Genomic DNA, 21,152 nt, shown 5'->3' with positions numbered 1-21,152 from the left:
TCACATTTACATCCTTCTGCGGATGGGTGCCCAGAACCAGATGCACTAATACAAGCCGAAAGCCATCAGGAGTGTATTCTGATTTCATTTCCATTTTGGAAAAAAACAAAACAAAACTGCAGTTTTGTTAATCCTACCAGATGCTTTACTATCTCAAACAAAAGTTGAAAAGAGTAAAAGACACCACTGAGACTGTCGGGTAGAATTTCTCAGAATACAAAGACTACCTGACTTTTGTAATTTCTATTAAAATACGTAACCCAAAGATGCATTTTCAACACTCAGATAACCAAAATTTTTGCCTTCTCAAGGCATGCATTCCAGATACCAGGCCTAAAAATGTCATTTTAAAACCTCTTACACTACAAACAAGTTCACAGCACATGGAAAGGGAAGGCATTCCATCATGTACTAACAACCTGCTCAGTCAACAACAGTTACCTCAGACAGTTTCCAGAAGTCTCCAGGATAGAAAGGAAGCATGGGGAATGCGAGCCTGAAAGAATGCAAAAGAATCCACCCCCAATGATGAAGAAATTAACTTCAGCTCTGTTTGTCAATTTATAACATCATTCTACCAATACATCTCACAGCAGCTTCAAAATTCAAAAATTGAATTCTGGGCTCCTCAGGAAAGAGGGACACGGAGCCTCTGGAGCGGGTCCAGCCGAGGGTGACAAAGATGATCAAGGGACTGGAGCATCTCACGTATGAGGAAAGGCTGAGGGAGCTGGGCCTGGTCAGCCGTGAGAAGAGATGCCAGAGAGGGAACCTCGTCAAAGTCTGTCAATGTCTGAAGGGAGAGTGCCAGGAGGATGGAGCCAGGCTCTGCTCAGTGGTGCTGAGCAATACACAAAAGGCAATGGGTAGAAACTAATGCCCAGAAGGTTCCCACCTGAACATCAGGAAGGACTTCTTTACTGTGTGGGTGAGTGAGCCCAGAAAGTCTCCCTTACTGGAGATATTAGAAAACTGCTTGGATGCAAAGTGCCACGTGCTCTAGGATGACTGCTTGACCAGGAGGCTTGGAACAGATGATCCACTGTGATCCCTTGTAACTACAACTATTCTGTGACTCTGAAAATTGCCAGCCTTCCAATTCAGAATAAAAGTTTAGATAGTACAATAAATTATTCACTGTGGGAGTGGTGAGACACTGGAACAAGTTGCCCAGGGAGGTTGTGGATGCTCCAGCCCTGGCAGTGTTGAAGGCCAAGTTGGATAAGGCCTAGGTCTAATGGGAAGTGTGCCTGCTTATGGCAGAAGAGGTTGTGACTGGATGATCTTTAAAGTTCCTTTCAACCCTAAATGTTCTATGATTCTATGCTTCTGCACTAGGCAATCACTACAGATTGTTTTTCAAAAGGATATGAAGAATGTGTATATTACATTCTGAGCTTATGCTGCACCTTCTGGGGCATATGGGTGTTTGCGGAATGTTACAGAACTAATGACAGAGCACAGAACTTTCTAATTTACTGAAAATTCTCAAGAAAAAGCAAACATTCTTTTTCTCCCTCTAATTTTCAATTTCTTCAGTCCAAAGGTTTAGGATCAGTAGAAAGTCAAGAAAACCTAAAATGAAACTAGCAAAGCCAAACAAGTCCCAAACTCCAGAAATTAAGATTTTGGCTTTGAAGGAGTTGTTGTAGGTCAGTAGTTATAGTTTCCAGAGAGGTGCAGGTAGGGATGCAACCTCACTAACAGAGATGCTCACTAACACAGCATGCCAGATTTTTAGGATAGCATACACAGTCACCAGGTTTCTTTCGTGTGGGTGGCCACAGATAAACCCCCGAAGAGTCACACATACAGCTCATAGCACGCATTTCCAGAGATTCAGAGCCAGGAACATTTTGTTGCGAAATGTTTAAACCATTTTCAATAAAAACACAAAAGCTTTTTTAAAGTACACTTATTACCTTATATATACATATATCTGGAAAGGATTGCTAAGCTCCTAATACAGCAAAGTTAAAACTGCCCACAGCAGCATCCAGGAAATTGTTTCCAACAATGAGTAACTGTATATTATCAGGGGAAAAGGTGCAACAATAAAGAGTATCGATAAATAGTAATACATAAAAAATATTCCTTAACATAACATTTGTAATTTATCACCATTTTCACCACTGGAAGCCAAAGTGGAGGCAGTTGTGGACCAGTGAAGGCCACAAGACTCAGCTGAGGAAGCTCCTCTTCACCTACTGCCAGGGTACTGCACATACACCTCTAAAATTAGGTGCCATTCAGTAAGGGAGGATGTTTCACCCAGCCTTGGTTATAAGAACGAATAGCAGCTATTGTATTGTTCCTTTCCTAAAAAGCAGGACAACATAATTATTCCTGTTTTGCAGGTATGGAACTTAGTCAATGCATTTTACCTTTTCATGTCTTGGGTCAGTCAGGGGCAAAACCAAAAAGAGAGATCAGCTTAATCCACCAGCTCACACTGTCTTCTCATTTAAATTCTGCAGTATGAAAATTGCATCAATTCTCAATTCATTTTTCTTCCTTAGGCTGCTTTTTTTTTTTAGAGATTATAGCTTATTCTAAATAGATTTTGCTCCCATAAGAAGTCCATATATTTTTAAGCAAAGATTATAAATTTTTGTGATTCCAGCACACACCTCCTAATAGCACTGCTCAGAGTTCATATTCAAGTATGTTCAACCATAAATACTGTAGTTTTAACAGTGGCCAGACTGTGACTTGATTCTTCTCTCTTTTATGTTGGCATCAACATGCAACTCCAGTGTAAGCATCATAATTTCACTGGAGAAAAAACAGGCTTGGTGAGATGAGAATTTCTGTCTCAGTGTTTCAAGTAGCGTGGCATAACTGCCTGTGGGGTTCAAACAACTTGTGGAAGACAGGGAAATGACCTTTTTTATTGCTTTGATGGAAAGGTACAAGACAAAGGGCAAAGGATCAAGTGCAAGTGTGATTTATAACTGGTCAAATTTTAAAATAAGCTAAAACAGACCAAGCAAGACCATGTACCAACTTCCTGTAGTTGTCTACAAACAAACCTTCACCATATTCCATTTTAGGCATGATTGCCAATCATTCCAGACCAATTCTCCACTCCAGATGCCCATTCTTATTTTCCATATGAAACAAATTCGGCTATATACTGATCTATATATCTGATCTCATATCTGTGCTGATCTATATAGGCAGTTTTAACTTTCACTGAAAGAAGTACTCATGAAACAGGTTTCTTTGCTAATATAATGGCATTCTCTCATCATTTAATTCTGCAACTACACTAACTTTTGATTCACATCAGACAATTTTAATGAGCATTTCAGGCTTCTTTTATGAGCAGGCAGTGATGACTAATCTGTATGATTAAGAAACCCTATAAATTCTTGGCTTATTCATGGTGTCACAAAGAATACTCAAAATAGCCTAAAAGTGATGAAACAGCTAATGTTACTCCAAAACTAGGCTAAATAAGTTAATTAGAAAAAATGTCACATGGGCATTCCGTATTGTTACATAAAATGTTTTGCAAAGCCGTTTACAACTTCTGATGTAATTTGAAAACACTGACCTGAAAAACCCAATATAAGTTACTGTGCAATAGACTCCTCCTTGCTTACATGACAAATTCTGCTCACCTTTGAGAGGATAAATGGTGCAAGGGATACTGAGCTCTTAGGTCTTATGAATAATCAGAAACTGAACTTCAAAACTCATAATATATTCTAAGTAAAATAAAATCACTGTATGTTTTGCAAGTTGTGCACAGTACAACTGAATCATATTTATAGAGGAAAGTTCAGACTGAAACATCTTGAATTACTTTGGACATTACAAGCAAGGAATATCCTCACTCATAATTTAACTGAGTTTTTACAAAACAATATGTAAATGTAAAGCACACAGGAATGTTGCCCACATTTGTTTGTGACAAATGAAGAATCTCACATACACTTACGTTTCAGATGTTTGGGATGAATAAAGGGCACAGACATAAGTATTCTACCACTGCACTAACTTTAACCCTCTCTTCCAGCATGTGCCACGATTTCTCATAGAGGCTAAAGCTGATTAGCATTTGTATTAAAGGACAGATATCCCTTTGGAGGGATGGCATTTAAACCAGAACAGAAATCTTTACTACAGTGTTGAAGCACTGAATCAGAGGTGAAAGCACAATGTACTGAGTCATTAGTGCACCTTTCTTGATATTCTGGGTTTTCTCAAAAAGTTCCCCTCTAAGCATGTGCCTAGATCACATACAGAGATAGAAAGTATGAAGAAGGAGAAAGAGAGAGATGCATATTAAGCAGAATTTGCATAAATTAATCCTGAAATTAATCATGGTTTGCTTCTGATTCTTTACACCTAACCACAGTTTGTTCATTGTTTTCAACACATGAAAACTAAAAAGATGTATTATTATTGTCAGCTTAAACTGATGTGAAGCTATGCCCTCTTCTCACAGCATTTCCCCACTATTTCTCTAGCACTGCTTCTATTGCTTACAGAGCTCCCTAATTCAAAACATTTTTGTTCAAAGGATCATTTTCATTTGGATCTGTGCATTCATCCAACTCATTATCCAGCAGGAAAGGTGGGCCTGTCAAGGAAGGAGCAGGAGAGCCTCAGCTAGCAGCAGTACAGCCAGACTGCCCTGAGCCAAAGCTGGAACTTCACTTGATACTACTTTGTGTTGAAAACACTTAATGCTCTGCTGCTGAGGTTTGCTTAAGTAGTACAGTATACTTAGCCCATTAGATATATAGAAAAGCAGAGAGTATCAGTACATTGCAGAGAATGGCATGCATGAGAAAGGAAAATAGCAAAGCACATGAATATTTTTCTCTAAAAAAGCCCCAACAATATTCTCATCAGGCACTTGAGGGGAAGAGAATTTCTACACTAGATTAAATATCACCAAAAATGCATAAAAAGACTGTCATTCAAATAGTATCAAAAGAAACATTCAGATTTCTGTAATTCTTGAAGAAAGGTGGAGATGATCAGGGGTAGGAAGCAGAAATACTAAATTTAAAACTCACTTAATAAAAAGCAATATAATGTAAAGCTCTAGAATTTAGATTTGATTCTGTTCTCTTTGAATCACTGAACAAAACTTGCTTTCTCCACTTCTGGGAATTCCCTAGAATGGGGAAAATCCCAGTGAGATTAGAGTAGGTGTAACTAGCCACTGTCTAGTACATACAATTTACTGGCCTTTCATGAGTCTCACAACTGAACAAATACAAAGGAGAGAACAGTTCTTGCCTCTAACATAATACAACATTGTGGTGAAAAAGTCTCAGATGTCTTTTGGATCTGGCTTAACATTTTGGTTTAGCCTTGGTCTGTTTTGTCTAGCTTCATTTTGAAGATTTGAACATGTGCTGTGAGAAAGTATCCATAACACAGAGACAAAAAGACCACACTCTTTTCAAAATCTGATATTCTTGACTCATTTATGCTTTCATCCCTTTTAATCATCCATTAAAATATCTTATTGTGAGGTAGAAAACTTCCAAGATTTCTGAAGAGATTACCTCAGGAATTTAGTTAACTAGACCTTGGTTTAAGCATGGGGCAATCTGGTTCTAGGTTTGTAGACTTCATTCAGACCTTTAATGACTGACAAAACCCTAAACATCATAGCAAATCTCTATTTTTTTTTCCTTCTATGTTCCTGAACATGACAAGATTTTCTTTTAAAAAAACCTCAAAACTTTTCAGACAATTCAAACGCTTGCCTATTGCTTGGATGTTCGATGGTCTGGGTTCTCTCTGTAGCCCATGGGGATGAACACAATAGTAGCACTACCCAAGCTGTATCAGGCACAGTAATTGACACTTACAGAGGAGTCCCTCTGCAGCACAGTGAGATGCAAAAGCTTTACACCATCATCCATTCAGAGGGATTTTTTTTAAATCTGTTTGATTTTACATAAAAAAAAACATTTATCACCACAACACAAACAAGTGAATGATAAACTGGTGCAAAGCCGCAGGAATCTTTTCAATGAGTTTTGCCATCAGGGAAAATATGTATTTTATGAAACAGAAATATATATAAACAACAGATAAATATACAAACTGTTTATATAAGCACATTAATAGATATATAGATAGATATATAAATAGACAAACTGGTTTGTAGATCTCATTACTGAGTGGGTAAAGAGCTGAAGTGGCACAACTGTAGAAAATCTCTAGCAAGGGAGAAAATTAAAGGAATGGCTGTGACTACACATAGGAGGGCCACAACAGTTATACCTTCTTATATGTACAGTCACAGCTTCAATTGAAAAAGACCAAAACTTGTAACACATAGAATGAGAACAGCTGTCCACAGCTCTTCAAGAACTTCAGTGAGTAATTTTGTTGACCCTTTGCGCAGAATCAGATTTTACCCTCCTAGATATTAAAAGCTGAAGCAAATAGAAAGGCATCTAGATAAATGCCCTGGAGCATTTATGGTAGTACACATTTATAGTATGTACTGCATTTCAGAGAAATGATGGTATTGCTAAGACATCAATTTCCTAAATTATCTTATAAATATGAAAATTTCAACACAAAGAAATTATATTTTTGACTAATTACCAAACAGCTTTCTCATGGAAAAACAAACCTGTAACATTTCCTCACATCACTAGCATTTAAATCTGGGGAAAAGGTGGAACAACATTGATGAGTTCATAATCTGTGGAATGTTTAATTCTGAGGCTGAAGCTCTAAAGAGATTTAAAAACTCAAATAAATCTATCTTCAGATATTTAAGTCTCAGCAAACATTCCATCATTCTTACCAAACATCTGTTTTGTATTTAAGAAAGATTGTGGAAATTTTCAGAATTGCTACTCTCTAGCTTTATTTGCCTCCCACGTTGTTCTTCATTGATGTCTCTCGATTACATTATTTTTGGAATGGCAGTTACATAATTATTTTCAATGCAATCTGACAGTAATGTTAGAATAGACTGTCTCTGAAACAGGCTGTGCTCACCCAAAACTGAAGCAGGCTGCCTACAGTTCCTGTGCTGAACAGAACATTGTATCATGATGAAATATCAGTGCTGAAGCAGAAAAAAACCAATACAAAACAAAACAACCTTTGCAACCCAAGCAAAGAGTGATCTTTATATGCCCAAGGACAGATTAAGATAAAAAGACATGCGAACATTAATCTTTTTTCTATACCTCTTAAAAAAAGGATGTATCAGACAACAGTGAACAAAGTGGAAATAATATGGTTGGTTGGATAGGCTACATGCTCCTTGTTCTTGTCATCATGATTTTCTATACACTGGTAAATCAACAAAGTAATCTGTACTATTTATTTATACTTTACCGATATCTGATACTGATAAAGTATGATACTTATACTTTACTATGCATACAGCAAACTGGGCACCTACCATACAAAATCTTGCTGCCAGTCTTCTTCAGGTAAAAAATAAAAATAACCCCCACACGCCATTAAGTATTGGCATTTTGCACACAAGCATATTGTGTTTTATAATCTATAATATTACGAGCAACGTCATAGACGTGTTTTCAGAGTACAGAGTCATCAAGACAAAGTACAGTGCAGTCCAAGTACTTGTAATTTTCTTCAATAAGATGTTGTTCTAAAAGTTTATAGCCAGGACAGTAATTTTGAGAAATATGATAATTTTTATCAAGTTTGTATGTGCAGTGCTTCCTGCTGAATCCATATGGGTCATGAATGAAAAGTATAACCAAACTAAGACATTGTATAATACATTTATTCAATGTATCATACATAATGAAAGCAATAAATGTATTTAAATACATGTATATTTATTATATGGAAATAGAATAGAATAGAATAGAATAGAATAGAATAGAATAGAATAGAATAGAATAGAATAGAATAGAATAGAATAGAATAAAATAGTTCTGTTGGAAGGGAACTACAACCATCATGAAGTTTAACTGCCCAGCCACTTCAGTAAAGTTTTTGACAAGTTTTTACATGGAACCTATCTTACTATTGATTCACTGATAAAAGTAAGTGTTCTCTGAAGCTCCGTCAAATTATAAAGGCACCAACTAAAATCTGGGATTACAGTAACATTAAGGCTTGCAGGGCAAAGATGAGAATGTGCAGGCTGTGGGGGGAGTGTGCGTGGGCTTCACTGGCCAAGGTTAACTCTGCTATGACAGGTAGGAATCCCCTCTAGATAAGTCCCTCTACCTTTTTCAAAATTTAAGCTCTCTTGGGAGAGGCAGATCCCTAAACATCAGAAGGAAAAGTGTAATTCTGTATAACCATAGCTTCTAGTGCCTACCAACAGACAACTCCTGTGTCTCCATTTAAGCACAGAATTTAATGAGCAACAGGGAATAAAAACTGAAGTAAAAACTGAACATTTTTGCTGCCTCTATATGGAATAATAAGAGTTCCAGCAAAACCACCAACTACTTTTTTTCCAACAGGTCATTTTTCACTTGGTCCTTTCTGGGAAAAAGAAAAATGAAAATGAATTTTAAAAATTATTGAACAATACTAACAGGATATTCCCAATGAATAATACTAACAGGATCAGACAATTAGAAGAAAGAATGAATATTCAGTCTCACTGCTGCTGAGAACATAAAAAATGCCAGTCTTCCCACGAGTCCTGAACTTGATCTACTTATCCTTTTTTATCAGCTCTGACCAATGTTTTTTTCTTTCTGCTGTTTACACTATCAAGGTTTATGCATTTTGTATAAATAGGGATCTGAAAGAACACAGGAAATATAGGAAGTGATGAAAGGAATAATTTAATGAAAGGGAGTTATAATTCTTTGGATGTAAAAGTTACTTTTGAAAGATGAGACACGGCAAGAGCAATAGAGAAGTGCATTGTAAGAACATGATGTATAAGGACAACAAGAAGAGGTGAAAGCAAATTAGGGGAAATTTCATGGTTCAACAATGACATGCTATTGATGTCACACAGAAGAAAAAGGAGGGAAAAAAGGGCTAAATTCAGAAATGGAAAGAAGAAAGAATAAAATACAGAAGAGAGCACATTGATATATTTGGGAACATTACCACCTTCTTATTTTATAATTAGTTGTCACAAAGATCAACGTGTTCTACAAAGCTACACCTACTTTGGCAACACACTAGTGAAAAGTAATTTTGTATTTTCTTCAGGCTCGAAGTACATGATACAAGGATCCTCAAGGGACCCTGGGTGTCAGCAGCAAATAACTTACTGCAGCTTGATGTAGGAGCTAACAACTGCAGCCATATAAAACAAGCAAACAAAACCTTACTGGTAAGCTTCTATGGAAAGAACAGCTCAGACAGCTCCTAGAGGCAACATAATATATATGCCTGCCCAGAGTGATTTTATACAAATTTGTTACCATGGACTCTGTGTGATTTTTATTGCAGGTTTTGATTGGTGCCAGCAGCTCTTTACTGTCAGGAGTACTAAAATTCACCTGAAGATACTTAAGTCTAGAAATGTATCTAGGAAAATGGTTATTTCCTTTAACAGTACAGCCAGCAAGTAATTAATTAACAAGACAGAATGGAATATTAATCATACCATTCTGTGTCTCACAAAGGGGAAGAAAATACACTATTCTCGGTGTTGGGTGTTCAATTCTAGTCCTGAACACCTGCCTCTTGTGACAAATATTTTCAAAGGAGTTCCTTTAGACAACTTCCTATTTGACTATTGTGAATCTGCATGTCAGACACCTCCAGACTGAAAAGCCAAGAGACATTTTATTTAAATGGTCAAAACCAGTTTCCAGTTATAGTAGGACAAGAACCAAACCATTAAAAATCTTTGGAAGTTATGTGTGAAAAGTATTTATTGGGGCTAGAAATTACAGATACTTTCATAACACAACATAATAATCAATGTGTATCACGGGATATAGCAGAAGCCCAAGGAATACCCTGCAGTACTGACACTGCTAGTGCCCAGTGTATTGATGCTTTGCATGCTATTTACTTGGAACTGCTCAGCTGCTAACAACTCTACAGAGAGTAAAAGGCAATAGTCGTGCTCTCTGTAAAGTGGGGTGTTTTAATGTGAAGCAATGGCCATATGTTACAGAGCATTACTGAGATAAAATGACATCTTTTTTGTAGCACAAATTAATACAAATCCCTTCTTACCCTGATAATTGTCAATTGGTAAATAAGCTTTCATCTCAATATTCTCTTCCCTGATCACAACAATTTTACTTCCTGACTTCACTTTCTTTCAACAGAGGTATCAACTCTGGGTTTTCCACAGCCAGATGAAGCCTCAGAAAGAATGCAGAATGATGGGGAAGATGCATGCCCAGGAGTTTGCTGTAACATCACCTGACTCTATAGTCAGAAAATAAGAGCCAAGTCTGCTATGACATTAGTAATTTTAGCCTCCAAAAAATAAATACAACAATTTTGTTTATCCTATTATTCCAGCCTGGTTCCATTTCAGTGGACAATAATGGGAAAAGGAATTTCTTTCTGTTGTAGTCACTCACATGGTAAGAATTTCAGGAAGAACCCTTTCACATCCTAGACCTTCTCTGTAACTGGACACATGCAAGTTTGTATGTACTTAGGGCACACCATTTGGGCATTTTTTTTCCAAATGGTCCTACTCAGATCATTGAAAGAGATATTTTATGAGAGTTCACTTGTATTAGGTGGAAAACAGATAGGCTAAAATGTGCAGAGATGTAGTGTGTTTCTGAAATGAAACATTACCCAAAACCTACTTAATTTTTTCTCATGTTGCAATACCCAGACTGATGATATCCATTGTCTACAAACATTCATCTAATGTCTTTTCCTTTTCTTTTCACACTCTTTTTCAGGAAAGTCTACTTCATTGGCTTAAAAATTCTTAAGTATTTGAATGGATGAAATATATTATGTTTTGAGTCCACTACTTTCATCTTGAAGTATTAGCATCTGTTGTAACACTGGACTCTGCATTCTAAATGCATGAATTTTCTTTTGCCATTATGGTGTTGAAACTGGCCTATCCTGTCACCAGCCCATGAGAAAGCATGTACAACCTCAGGAAGGTTCAACAAAGAGATTCAGCTACTGATAGCTGGCAAATAGGGCACCCACTAAAAGGATTAAGACTGATTATCACATTGTTTTACTTTTGTGGGTAGCGTCTAATAGCTTACTGACCTCCAAAGGTGAAAAATGACATTCTAGTGAGAGCAGAAAATTGTGAATCTTTAAGTCAAACAATTAAGTAGCTCTGAATAACAAAACTATAAGGAGTGCCACTGGGTTTCAGACAAGTGTTCTTGGCCAGGCGAGAGAACACAAGATGGAATAGCTGATTTTCTTCTCTCATTAGGAAAATATACCCCAAAAACGTATCACCTGCTAGGATCAAAATGTTTCAAGAATCATTTACTCCATTACCCAAGTGAACTCTCTAGAGGATTAAGCAATACTTTCCCAGCCTCACACGGGCTAAAGCTAAAAGCTTGGTAAATACTAGTTTTATCTCACAAACCATAATTTTTAATTGCTAGCACACATAGGAAAGGCATAATCCTCTACTGATGATATCATAGTCTACTGCCATGGAAATGACTGCCATATCATAAACACAGGTTTAAGATGACCTCACTTTCATTGGAAAGAGGGAAATTTCACTAGAATGTGAATGACATTGGGACTAAACACATAGATAACCATACAGTGAAAAACTCTCTTACCAACCAGTTAAACTACAGAAGATGGAGACAACAACTAGTCTTGCAGCTGAACAGAAATAAGGTTCTCCTGGCCAAACAGTGTGTTAGCACCTCTGAACCTTTGAACAGAGAGCCCTCTGAACTCCTGTCAGGGTTCCCCTTTGTAAGTTCACCACACCACAGTGGAGTCAAATCCCTGCCCTGACAGGCGTACAGTTTAACCACAAGAACATGAACAAAGTACGGCTATGAGAACCCAGCGTAGGATCTCAGAGCAACGTTGTAGCTGGAATGTTTCCTAGAATGAGTAAGTACTTCAGAAGTGGGAGGAAGAGAACTCCACAGTCTCTTGAAGCACACAAAATAACATGAAGTCAGACGCAAATGCTGAAGTACGATCTCAGTGTGGCAAGTGCTAAGCATCTTGGCATCAGCTCAGGAAAAAACATATATTTAACCTTCAGCTCTGAAGTGCTCTAAGAGGCGTCAAACAACTCAAGGATTGAAAGCTGAAATTTGTGTGTAAGCTTTGTTTTGCCATGAGTTAGGAACGTTAAGGACTGCGCCGGACCCCAAGTCGAGAAAAGAAGCTTGAACTGAGAAAAAGGGAGTGGAGAAATGTACAAGGCGATAATGATCTCACTTAAGAAGAACCTTTTATCTTGAAGGATCTCAAAGCAATTTACAAACTTAAGCAGACCAGACACTGCAGCTGGTAGGAAAAGAAGCAGACAGCTGGGAACTCATTCATGGGAAGGAGGAGGTAACAGAGGACCCTCTCGGTGTCGCATCTTCCAAAATACTGCTGCTGGGAGAAGACAGCAGGACCAGAACAGAGCTTTTCCCTGAATTTTGCCATGCAGCCATGCAACAAAATTGCAGAAAGCAAGCAGATAGGCAGAGCTGACAGAAAGAGATGGAAAAAAGCAAGGGGACAACTGGGGACTTGTCACTGTTAGGACTGTAGTTTCTCTGCTTTTTATCTCAATTTCAACTCTTCAGGTAGACTCTTCACACATTCTGCAGTAAAAACTTTGGTCATTCCTATAATTTTTGCCCCTTTTAATACCTTACTCCAATTTTCTTTACTATTCCTATCTTTTTACAAAGCAAACTGCCTTTCTTCCTGTCCTCAAATTGCAAAATGTTTTCCCAATGCCCAGTAGGGCAAATAGTGCTGTTCTTGGTGACTTGGGTTCATGTAGTACTGGTTTGACTGTAGTACCACATGGGGTATTTTTTAGCTCAAAAGCACTACTAAATACATACTATTAAAATGTAACAAGATAAATGAGTCTAAAAAACAAGAGGCATATCAGTTATCGCTGAAATGGAGTAGCCTCTGGAAGTAAAAACAGTGCCTAATTACACTACACAGCAGCATAGGACACAACATGAAGACAACAAATAAAAGGGCAGGGACATTTCAATTAAATAGAATCCAGAAATCAACACTTTTGTTGTGCTTAACTTAAAAGACACTCTGTGACCACTTTCACATTCATATTTCCTGAGACTTCTAAAACTTCCACATTTCCATTTAGGAAGGGGAGGAAAAAACCCATTTTCATGGATAAGAGCCAAAGACAAGGGCTGAGCAGGTGTTCTAGCACCACCAGCCCTTCTCAGAGAGGGCCCACAGCATCCTCTGTGGCACAAACAACACTTTCTTTCAGAAGATGCCAGCTGAGATCAATGGCGTACTGTCTCTTGCTTGGGGTTCATAACCTTAGTTGCAAATGCAGCCCTTGTAATGAGTTAAAAAAAGTCCCTGGTGGGCTTGCCCTAGTTATTTTGTTTTAATTTAAGAAGCACCCAAGCAGACATTTTCCCTCCTTTTCCCCTCTTCAATATTTTGTCATTTTTTGTTAGAGGAACTTTGTTGGAAACTTTTCAAGTCTGGGGTATAACACCAAATACCTTTAAGATGCTAGAATATTAAACTGTGTCACACCCTAAAATAAACTATCACTCAGATTTTGCTGGAGGACGACAATTTTATTTCAATTTGCAGCAATGAAAAGCTTCTTTTGACATGAATGAGCTTGGATCAGGCCGTGTATCACCAGTGTTTGGGCCAGTAGAGATATTCAAAAGCTGTATATGCACAGATGATAATCTTCTTACTGAATGCCATTACTGAAGATTTCATCAACTTGATTTTTATCCCTTTTTTTTTGGGCCCCCAAGACACAGCTTTCTTCCTGCCACACAAGAGAAGGTAAACAGGAGTTTCTCTAAACATTTAGGTTCTCTAAAATCAGAGCAGAATAACAAAATACTGAGCCTGTACCTCCTGCATTTAAAATGCACCAAAATTTTGCTAGGTCAGAGAAGAAGACAAGGGGGAGACAGCACTGGGTCTGAAATCAAGCCCAGATTTTTCACTATTACATAAATGAAACAATTCACAGATGACACATTCTCTCATGCCTTGATGTCTTTCATTGGATCCAAAGATTAATTTCTTTAACTGGACTAAGCTTGTATTCCTTCACAGCTGTGCTTTCCCATGCTGCTGGCAATGGCAGATTGACTAGAATTAGGAGTGGCTGCTGCAGGGGAAGCATTACAGATAAAAACAAAAACACAAATGAAATGGATTTGAAGGCTTCTAGAACACTTCACTGCTAGGAGAAACTGAAGAGCAAAAAAAAAAATCAAAACAAGGCAAAACCACTAAAAGTTGGTGACATGCATGAGGAATGGTGGAAACGAGAACATGTGTGAGATCTGGAAACAAAGCAAAGAAGAAAATGAAGTCATATGCAAGATTTCCTCTGATCACTCGAAAGAAACGCAAGAAAATTCCTTTTTCACATTCCCACCAAAAAAAATCTGCAATTATTGTTCCAAATACTGCACTTCTGAAAAAGAAAGTACAGGCATAGTTTTGGATCATGGACATTTCCAATGAGCCATTTACTTCAGCACTTCAGCAGACAATAATCACTACTAGAGACTTAAAAGGAAGACATAGACTCTCACTAACAAGATACCTTTGCCATTTGGCCCAAGCAGAGGTTGTGCTCCATTAGCAAAGAGGATTTGATGTGCTTGGGATGTTCATACCAGTGTGCATTTGTCACCACTGTCCACTGCAGATCAGCAACACACTACCCTGTATGGAGCTCAATGCTTTCTCTGCCTTGCCTTTCTGTCTTGCTGAATGCTTACCATCAGTTTAGTACTTGCAGTAATTATTAACGGTGGTTGTTACAGCAGGGGCTGGAAGCAGAACTTCCAGTTCTACTCCCTAAAGGTAGTGAAGAAACATGATGAGAGGAAAGAGGTCCACAGAAAAGTAAGACTTGAAATCCTGAAAATTTTAAAAAATGCAGTTTTCTACTATTTGGACTGTAGTGTCATTCTCTCCAGTTAAACTGAAAGACTGTTGTTGTTGTGACTATCCAAAGACTGTTTTTCCATCTTACATTTTGTTCTATGCTTCTGCTGTTTTCAATTGCCATGCCAAAGTTTCCCCTGTTTATTCTAATTGTTTTAGTGTGTCTGACTCTCATTGGCTTATATGTTTAGTCTTGTCCTGATTTAATATGAATTAAAATGCCAATGCCACGACCAGTCTGCAAATATGAGTCAGAAGAGAAACTATTTAAATAATACTGTGGATGGTACCCGTCTGGTTTGATATCTAGATCATACAGAATAATGCTGTTTTTGTTTTCTTCTACTATTGCCTGCTATTGCCAATGAAGTGTTGATTGTGATTGTGACCACAAATATGTTTTGCTCCTGGTCCCATTAAACCAAAAGAGTGTGGTTTACTGCATGTATGTACGTGAGGTTGTTTTGATCACATGAAGTTCGCGTTAGAAAACCCGCATTCTGCCACTGCAGCGCTACAGGACAATGAGAAAAGAATTTCTAATGAGAACAGTGTTTTAAAAGCAAACCACTGGGGCCCTTCCTTTTAGAAGAATTTTAAGACACGCTACCCTTTCTTCTGAATTTGATTATTTCTCAAAATTACATCTGAGTATCTGTGTTCAACTAAAGGTCCCTGTCCTTTTCTGTCTTGGTCATTATGTAAGATTCAGCACATTTCGAACTGTACATTTCCATTTCACACAGAAGTTACACTCCTTTAAATCATTAGTTTACTGTATTGAGAAAAACCATTATATGCTAATTTATTTTTTTCATGGTGAATCTGGCTACCATATGTCTAATGGTGGTTTGAAGCTTTTCGGTACCTTGCCTCTACAGACCTGGGAATGTTTAACATTTAAAGTCTGCCACTACCATTTCGTGTCTGACCCTGACCTTCTAGCTCTCCAGTCAGAGAGCCAAGGTTGTGTCCTAAAGGGCCAACAGGCTATTTTACCAGTTTGAGTTATAACACAGCATTGTCTAGCTCTGGCAGAATCTCAATCAATACTATTACCTTCTAAGAAAGATAGGCTTTAGTGTTGAGTGATGAGTATGTCCATTAAACACAATGTATACAAAAATGTGACTGGCTTCCTCTGTGTAACTCTCACAAATTTATTCAGGCTCCTCCAAATGGGTGATAGGCATTTAACATGATCACTCTTGTCCATGTCTTTTATAAACTGAAACATCAGCACAGATGACAAACTCAGAAAACCCCGTTGCTCCTTCATTCCAGCTGAAATGAACCCCAGCTTTAAATCCAGAATATGCAGCGCCCTCTAAATCTCATATACAAAGACAGTCAAGAGTTATGCTCCTGGAATCTAATCCTAACCCTAATGTGAACATGACAATTTTTATATTTCATAAAGCTTGTTTATAGTTTCCTGTTCTATCTAGGCACAATCAAGCCTACTGCTTAGTCTTTTCCAGTAATTTTACCCAGATTTTCCTAACCCAGGATACATTTAAACAATGTCTGCAAAGGTACCACATGGAAATTTTGGTCAGATTAAATGCTTGCCAGCTAAATTTAAACACACTGTTCTTATTTTATTAAGTGCCTGAAGTTCTGTGCTACTAACAGAAAGAATGAAGCTATCCCTTCTTTTTCAACTGAAGCTGATTAGGTTATCACTTATAAAAAGCCCTTTCAATGCTGCCTAAAGCAGAGGCTAATAATGGTGTCAGATATGTACTTGTGATCGCATTTGTACACTTTAAGAAACCCTCTCAGCTGATTGAAAAGTGAAATGGCTTTTCTTCAGCCACTTAATCTCAGTGTAACAGCATCTGTCACTCCAGGCCATGGTGTAATTTCTGGTTACAGCATGGGCAGTTAATACGCCTTCAAATAAATGACTGCATTTCTATCATACCAACATGCAGGAAAAAAAAAATTAAAAAATAGTAAGAAGTCTTCTTGTTTGTTTAAGTGTCAAGAAAATCCCAAAGCAGCAGTTGTCAGCAGTACTTAAACTGGCAATTTTATTAGTACTTTTCCCCCCACATTTTAGACAGACAGGAAAAGGAATGTCTTGAGGTTAGAGCACCAAGTTTTACATTTCACTGCAACGTCATAAGCATCTGAGAGCTCATTCACACATAACATCAAGATCAGTTCCACAGTTCTTACTCTGACTTACAAGACAACTATTCTCCTTGGAAAGCTGCCAGTATGTTCTGCAAATTACACAGAGCACTAAATCTTTCTGACATAGGTTCTGTGATCATTTAAGGGGCTTCATCATTTCTGCAACACAAGTCTATGCCTAAGCAGTACTCACTCCTCAGCATGTCCCTCTAGTCACATGTTCTGCACTTTCCTGACCCACAGGCTTTGGTATAATTGCCTGTTGATAAAGGACTTTTTTTTTTTTTTTATTTCAGAATTCTGAGCAGGACAAGCTGATGCAGTCCAGATACATATACTTTAAATCCTACTTTAACCAAGTCTGCATATAGAGTATGCAGATGTGTTTAAAATCGTAGAAATCAAAGACTGATTTCCAAGTTTACTGGGACTGACAAGGCCAGCCAGTTCAGGTTAGAATTTGTATCATGAATTCTTGCAATTTTGCTTAAATTCTCCTGTTATTTTGTATTGACTACAAAACCAGGGCTACTGGAACCAAGAGTTTTCATGAACTTCCGCATTTCAATTTTTCAAAGAAGTTTCCAAACCTTACCTATGTACAAAAAAGAAAAAGACAAAAAAAGGCAATGAGACCCAAGTACTTAATTTGAAAAAAATGCTCAGAAAACAAAGATTTCTTTTAAATTAAAATATTATTTTTAAAAACTTTTTATATAATTAAAAAATAGCTTTGGGGTCCAGAGCTGCTAAATTTTTGAGGGCTTCCTATATGCACTTCTTGATATGTTTGGATATGAATACTTTGGGAGGCCCTCCATCTCTCCCCCTTTCCCTCAACCTCAATTCCAAGTGTCACACAAGATGTTGTACACAAGTAATCAACTTCCAACCTACTGATTCATGGAGCTAGCATTGGTTTCTTCGCAATATTAACCTTACTTTCTCGCTTTTCAGTGGAGACAAGTGTGCTTTGAACTGAAAACGTGTTACGGTTGACAGGCTTGATTTACTTTCATAAAATCGTTTCAGACTCCTCTGCTGATAGCGAGTAGCAGAGTTCCAGGATTCCCGTGCGGGTGCCTACGGAGCGCTGCATCCCTGGCCGAGGCCGAGGCCGAGCCACCCGGCCCAGCTGCGAGCACAAACCCAAGTCTCTCCTCTCTCCAGACAGACAGCTGATCAAAGATCCGGCACGCAACACGTCCAAACCTCTCCCCGTTCCCACACTCTTATTTCAAAGCACTGCTCGCAGCTGACATCACCCGGGCGCAGCCGCCCCCCCATCAGTGCCAGAATCCCAGAATGGATAAGGCTGGAAGCGACCACAGCGGGTCACCCGGCCCAGCCTCCGTGCTCAGCAGGGTCACCCCAGGGCACAGGGCGCAGGAGCGCGTCCAGACCGCTCCCGGACGCCTCCGGTGACGGAGAATCAGCACCCTCCGAGCAGCCGTGCCTGCGCTCAGCCCCTTCCCGCAGCCCTTTCCCCCCTCAGCCGGGGGCCGCGCCTGGCACCGACCCCGCTTCTGCCATCCCGGCCTGGGGAGAGACGTGACACCGGCTTGGCTCGGCCCGGGGCGCCGGGAGGCCCGGCGTGCCTGCCCTGCTCCCCGGGCACCGTGACGCCCTGCGCTCCCATGACCTCAGGGTCGCTCCGCCCAGTGCGGGCAGAAAGCCCCCACCGGGTACTAACCTGACCAGGTCGGTCATACAGGATCCCACCACCACAACCTCGGCGGCCATGGCGCCCCTTGGACCCTGACCCCGACCCGCCCGGGCCCGCCGCCGCTTCCCGGGTTGCCATGGGCGACGGGCTGCCCGCGGGGGCCTGAGCGCGGCAGGGCTGTCCCTGCCGAACGCCTGCTGCCAGGCCCGCCCGCCGCCCTCCCCCCGTGTCCCGCGCCCCACGGCCCGCGCGCCGCACGGGCACTTGCGGCGGACGCCAACACTGGGCCGGTGAAGACCCCTCCGGCCCGGGTGGGAGCGGCGGCGCGGGGGGAGCGGAGGCGCGCACGGCGCGCGGCGGGGCGGGGGCGCGCACGGCGGGCGCGGGGGCGCGCACGGCGTTGCCAAGCGGCGAGTTCCGGCCGCCGTAGGTAATGGCGGGGCCGGGCCGGGCGGGACGGGGCGAGCGCGCCGGGCCGGGAGAGCGGGAGGGAGAGAGCGACGCAACAGCTCTTCCCGGGCCAGCGGCGGGCGGAAGGGGACCCGGCGCCGGGAGGCTGTGGCCCGGAGCCGGCGGAGGCCGGCGTTAGCTCCGCCGCCGGGGCGGGGCGGGGCGGGCGCAGCGCCGCGGGTGGCGGCACCAGCTGGGGAGGGAGCGGGGCTTGGCCAGGGCCAGCCGGAACGGGAGTGGGTGGACGGAAAGTTCCCCCTGAACGCGGGGAAGAGCTTCTTTACTTTGTGGGTGACCGAGCACTGGAGCGGGCTGTCCGGAGTCCCCATCACTGGGGATGCTCAGGAACTGCCTGGACACAATCCTGTGCCGTGTGCCTCGGGATGACCCTGCCCGGGCAGGGAGGTTGGGCCGGATGAGCCGCTGTGGTCCTTCCCAGCCTTACCCTGTCTGGGGTTCTGAGCCTTCTTCCGTGCCAGGGCTTAGGTAACCTCGTTGTTTACCCGGGGCTCCGCAGATCCTCGTTGCTGATGGCATTCCATGGATGTGTTCGGGCACGGCTGCAGGAGGCGGCAGTCGGGGGTCCCCTGCTTTCCTCTCTCGCACCCAGACACAAAGTCCTGCCAGCCGCCCCAAAGTGAAAACCACGCAAGCAGCCTGCCCACGGCCACGCCGAGAGGGTTACACGGGAGGGGGCCTGTCACGCTTCCATCACAATATTCACCTTTTCCTTTTTAAATCTTCTCGTAATCCTCATTATGGTGTGGCCGGTGATGGAAGGACAGAGTGTGTGGCATCCCGACTCTGTCCGGTGCCCAAAGCAGTGCCCGGGACTTCAAGGTTACTGTGAAGCCTGTGTAACATTAGCCCCAAGTCACGGTGGTAGCCGGCTGAATCCGAGAGGACTCAACTATTAGGTTGTTTGCTTCTTTCAAATGTTTTGTTTTGGGAGGGAAACAGTCGAGTGAATTTTGTTTTTCTTAATTCCCCTGAGTTTGTTTGTGTTCAGTTTCCAGTACTGTGGGAAACTTACGCTGAAGAAAAACAATGTATATGGCAAGTGATACAACTGGTACAAATTGTAAATTTGTAAAGCCCTTTGTTACAAAATAAATCAGTGATTTTACTTGATAGCAACCCTTTTAAGTATTGTGTATCTGGCTTGCTAAATAGAAGGTAGTGTGATTTTTAAAAATTATGCAATAAAATATGGAAAAAAACCAAGATTTAAATCTTGTTTTGACAATATCTGCAAATTTCATTAACAGAAAGACAAGGAATGTCATTTTAAAGTTAATTTTGGAAGGTGCATCTGGTCAGCTGTGGTCACCAGGTGTATCAGGTCTCTCAATTTCACCCTCATAACATTTACAGTCCCCTTAAAACATGTCATTATCAGAACCAATGCTGTGATCTTCATGTATAACTTCAGGGTGGCTGGAAGGATAGCTTATTTTTCAGCATGTTCTCATGGTTTAAGAAGTTCTTAACTTCATCAGTCAAGCTGCTCCCTGCTTGAAATTACTCTTCCCTACAGCAGGGCTGGCAGACTGAGGTATGTGCCCTGTTGTAACCACTCTTGTACAAAGTATTTTAGCTTAAACTAGTTTTTATTAGCAGTTCAATGTAAGCCATTGGACTTTGCATTGAAATATGTCAAGAATGGGCTTGTGTTTTTCTCAGTCCCTCTGGGAAAGAATAAAGGTGAGTAGGCAGAAATTTTTAGTAGAAAAGTAGCAAACTGAAGGTAGTATCTTAAATTGCTGTGGGTGTTTGCTAAACAAACTTAAGTTGTTTCATTGTCAATTAAACAAATCATATATGAGAACACATTATGTGTCAGGGCATGGGTACATAGTCTTTAGCTTCT

General features: G+C 40.6%; 2 protein-coding genes across 6 annotated transcripts in view; one reads left to right on the top strand and one right to left on the bottom strand.

The window, feature by feature from the left end:
• Positions 1-18,994, bottom strand: part of RBKS (ribokinase) — a 70,269-nt gene extending 51,275 nt beyond the window's left edge. The window contains exon 1 of the mRNA XM_064414506.1: positions 18,860-18,994. Coding sequence (XP_064270576.1) covers positions 18,860-18,909 — 50 coding nt within the window. The 5' untranslated portion in view covers positions 18,910-18,994. The remainder of the gene's footprint in view (positions 1-18,859) is intronic.
• Positions 18,995-19,154: 160 nt separating this feature from the next.
• Positions 19,155-21,152, top strand: part of BABAM2 (BRISC and BRCA1 A complex member 2) — a 160,340-nt gene continuing 158,342 nt past the window's right edge. Inside the window, exon 1 of one of the 5 annotated variants that reach the window (XM_064414503.1) lies at positions 19,155-19,262. The gene's annotated coding sequence lies outside the window, so the exon portion shown is untranslated. Of the gene's footprint in view, positions 19,263-20,022; positions 20,200-20,678; positions 20,838-21,152 lie in introns of those variants that run through there. The other 4 variants (XM_064414504.1, XM_064414502.1, XM_064414501.1 and 1 more) reach the window with 4 other exon arrangements.

This window comes from Passer domesticus, chromosome 3 (genome assembly GCF_036417665.1).
Source record: "Passer domesticus isolate bPasDom1 chromosome 3, bPasDom1.hap1, whole genome shotgun sequence".
Taxonomy (NCBI): Eukaryota; Metazoa; Chordata; class Aves; order Passeriformes; family Passeridae; genus Passer; species Passer domesticus.
Note: the sequence above shows the minus strand (reverse complement) of the source record. Positions and strands in the feature narration are given on the sequence as shown.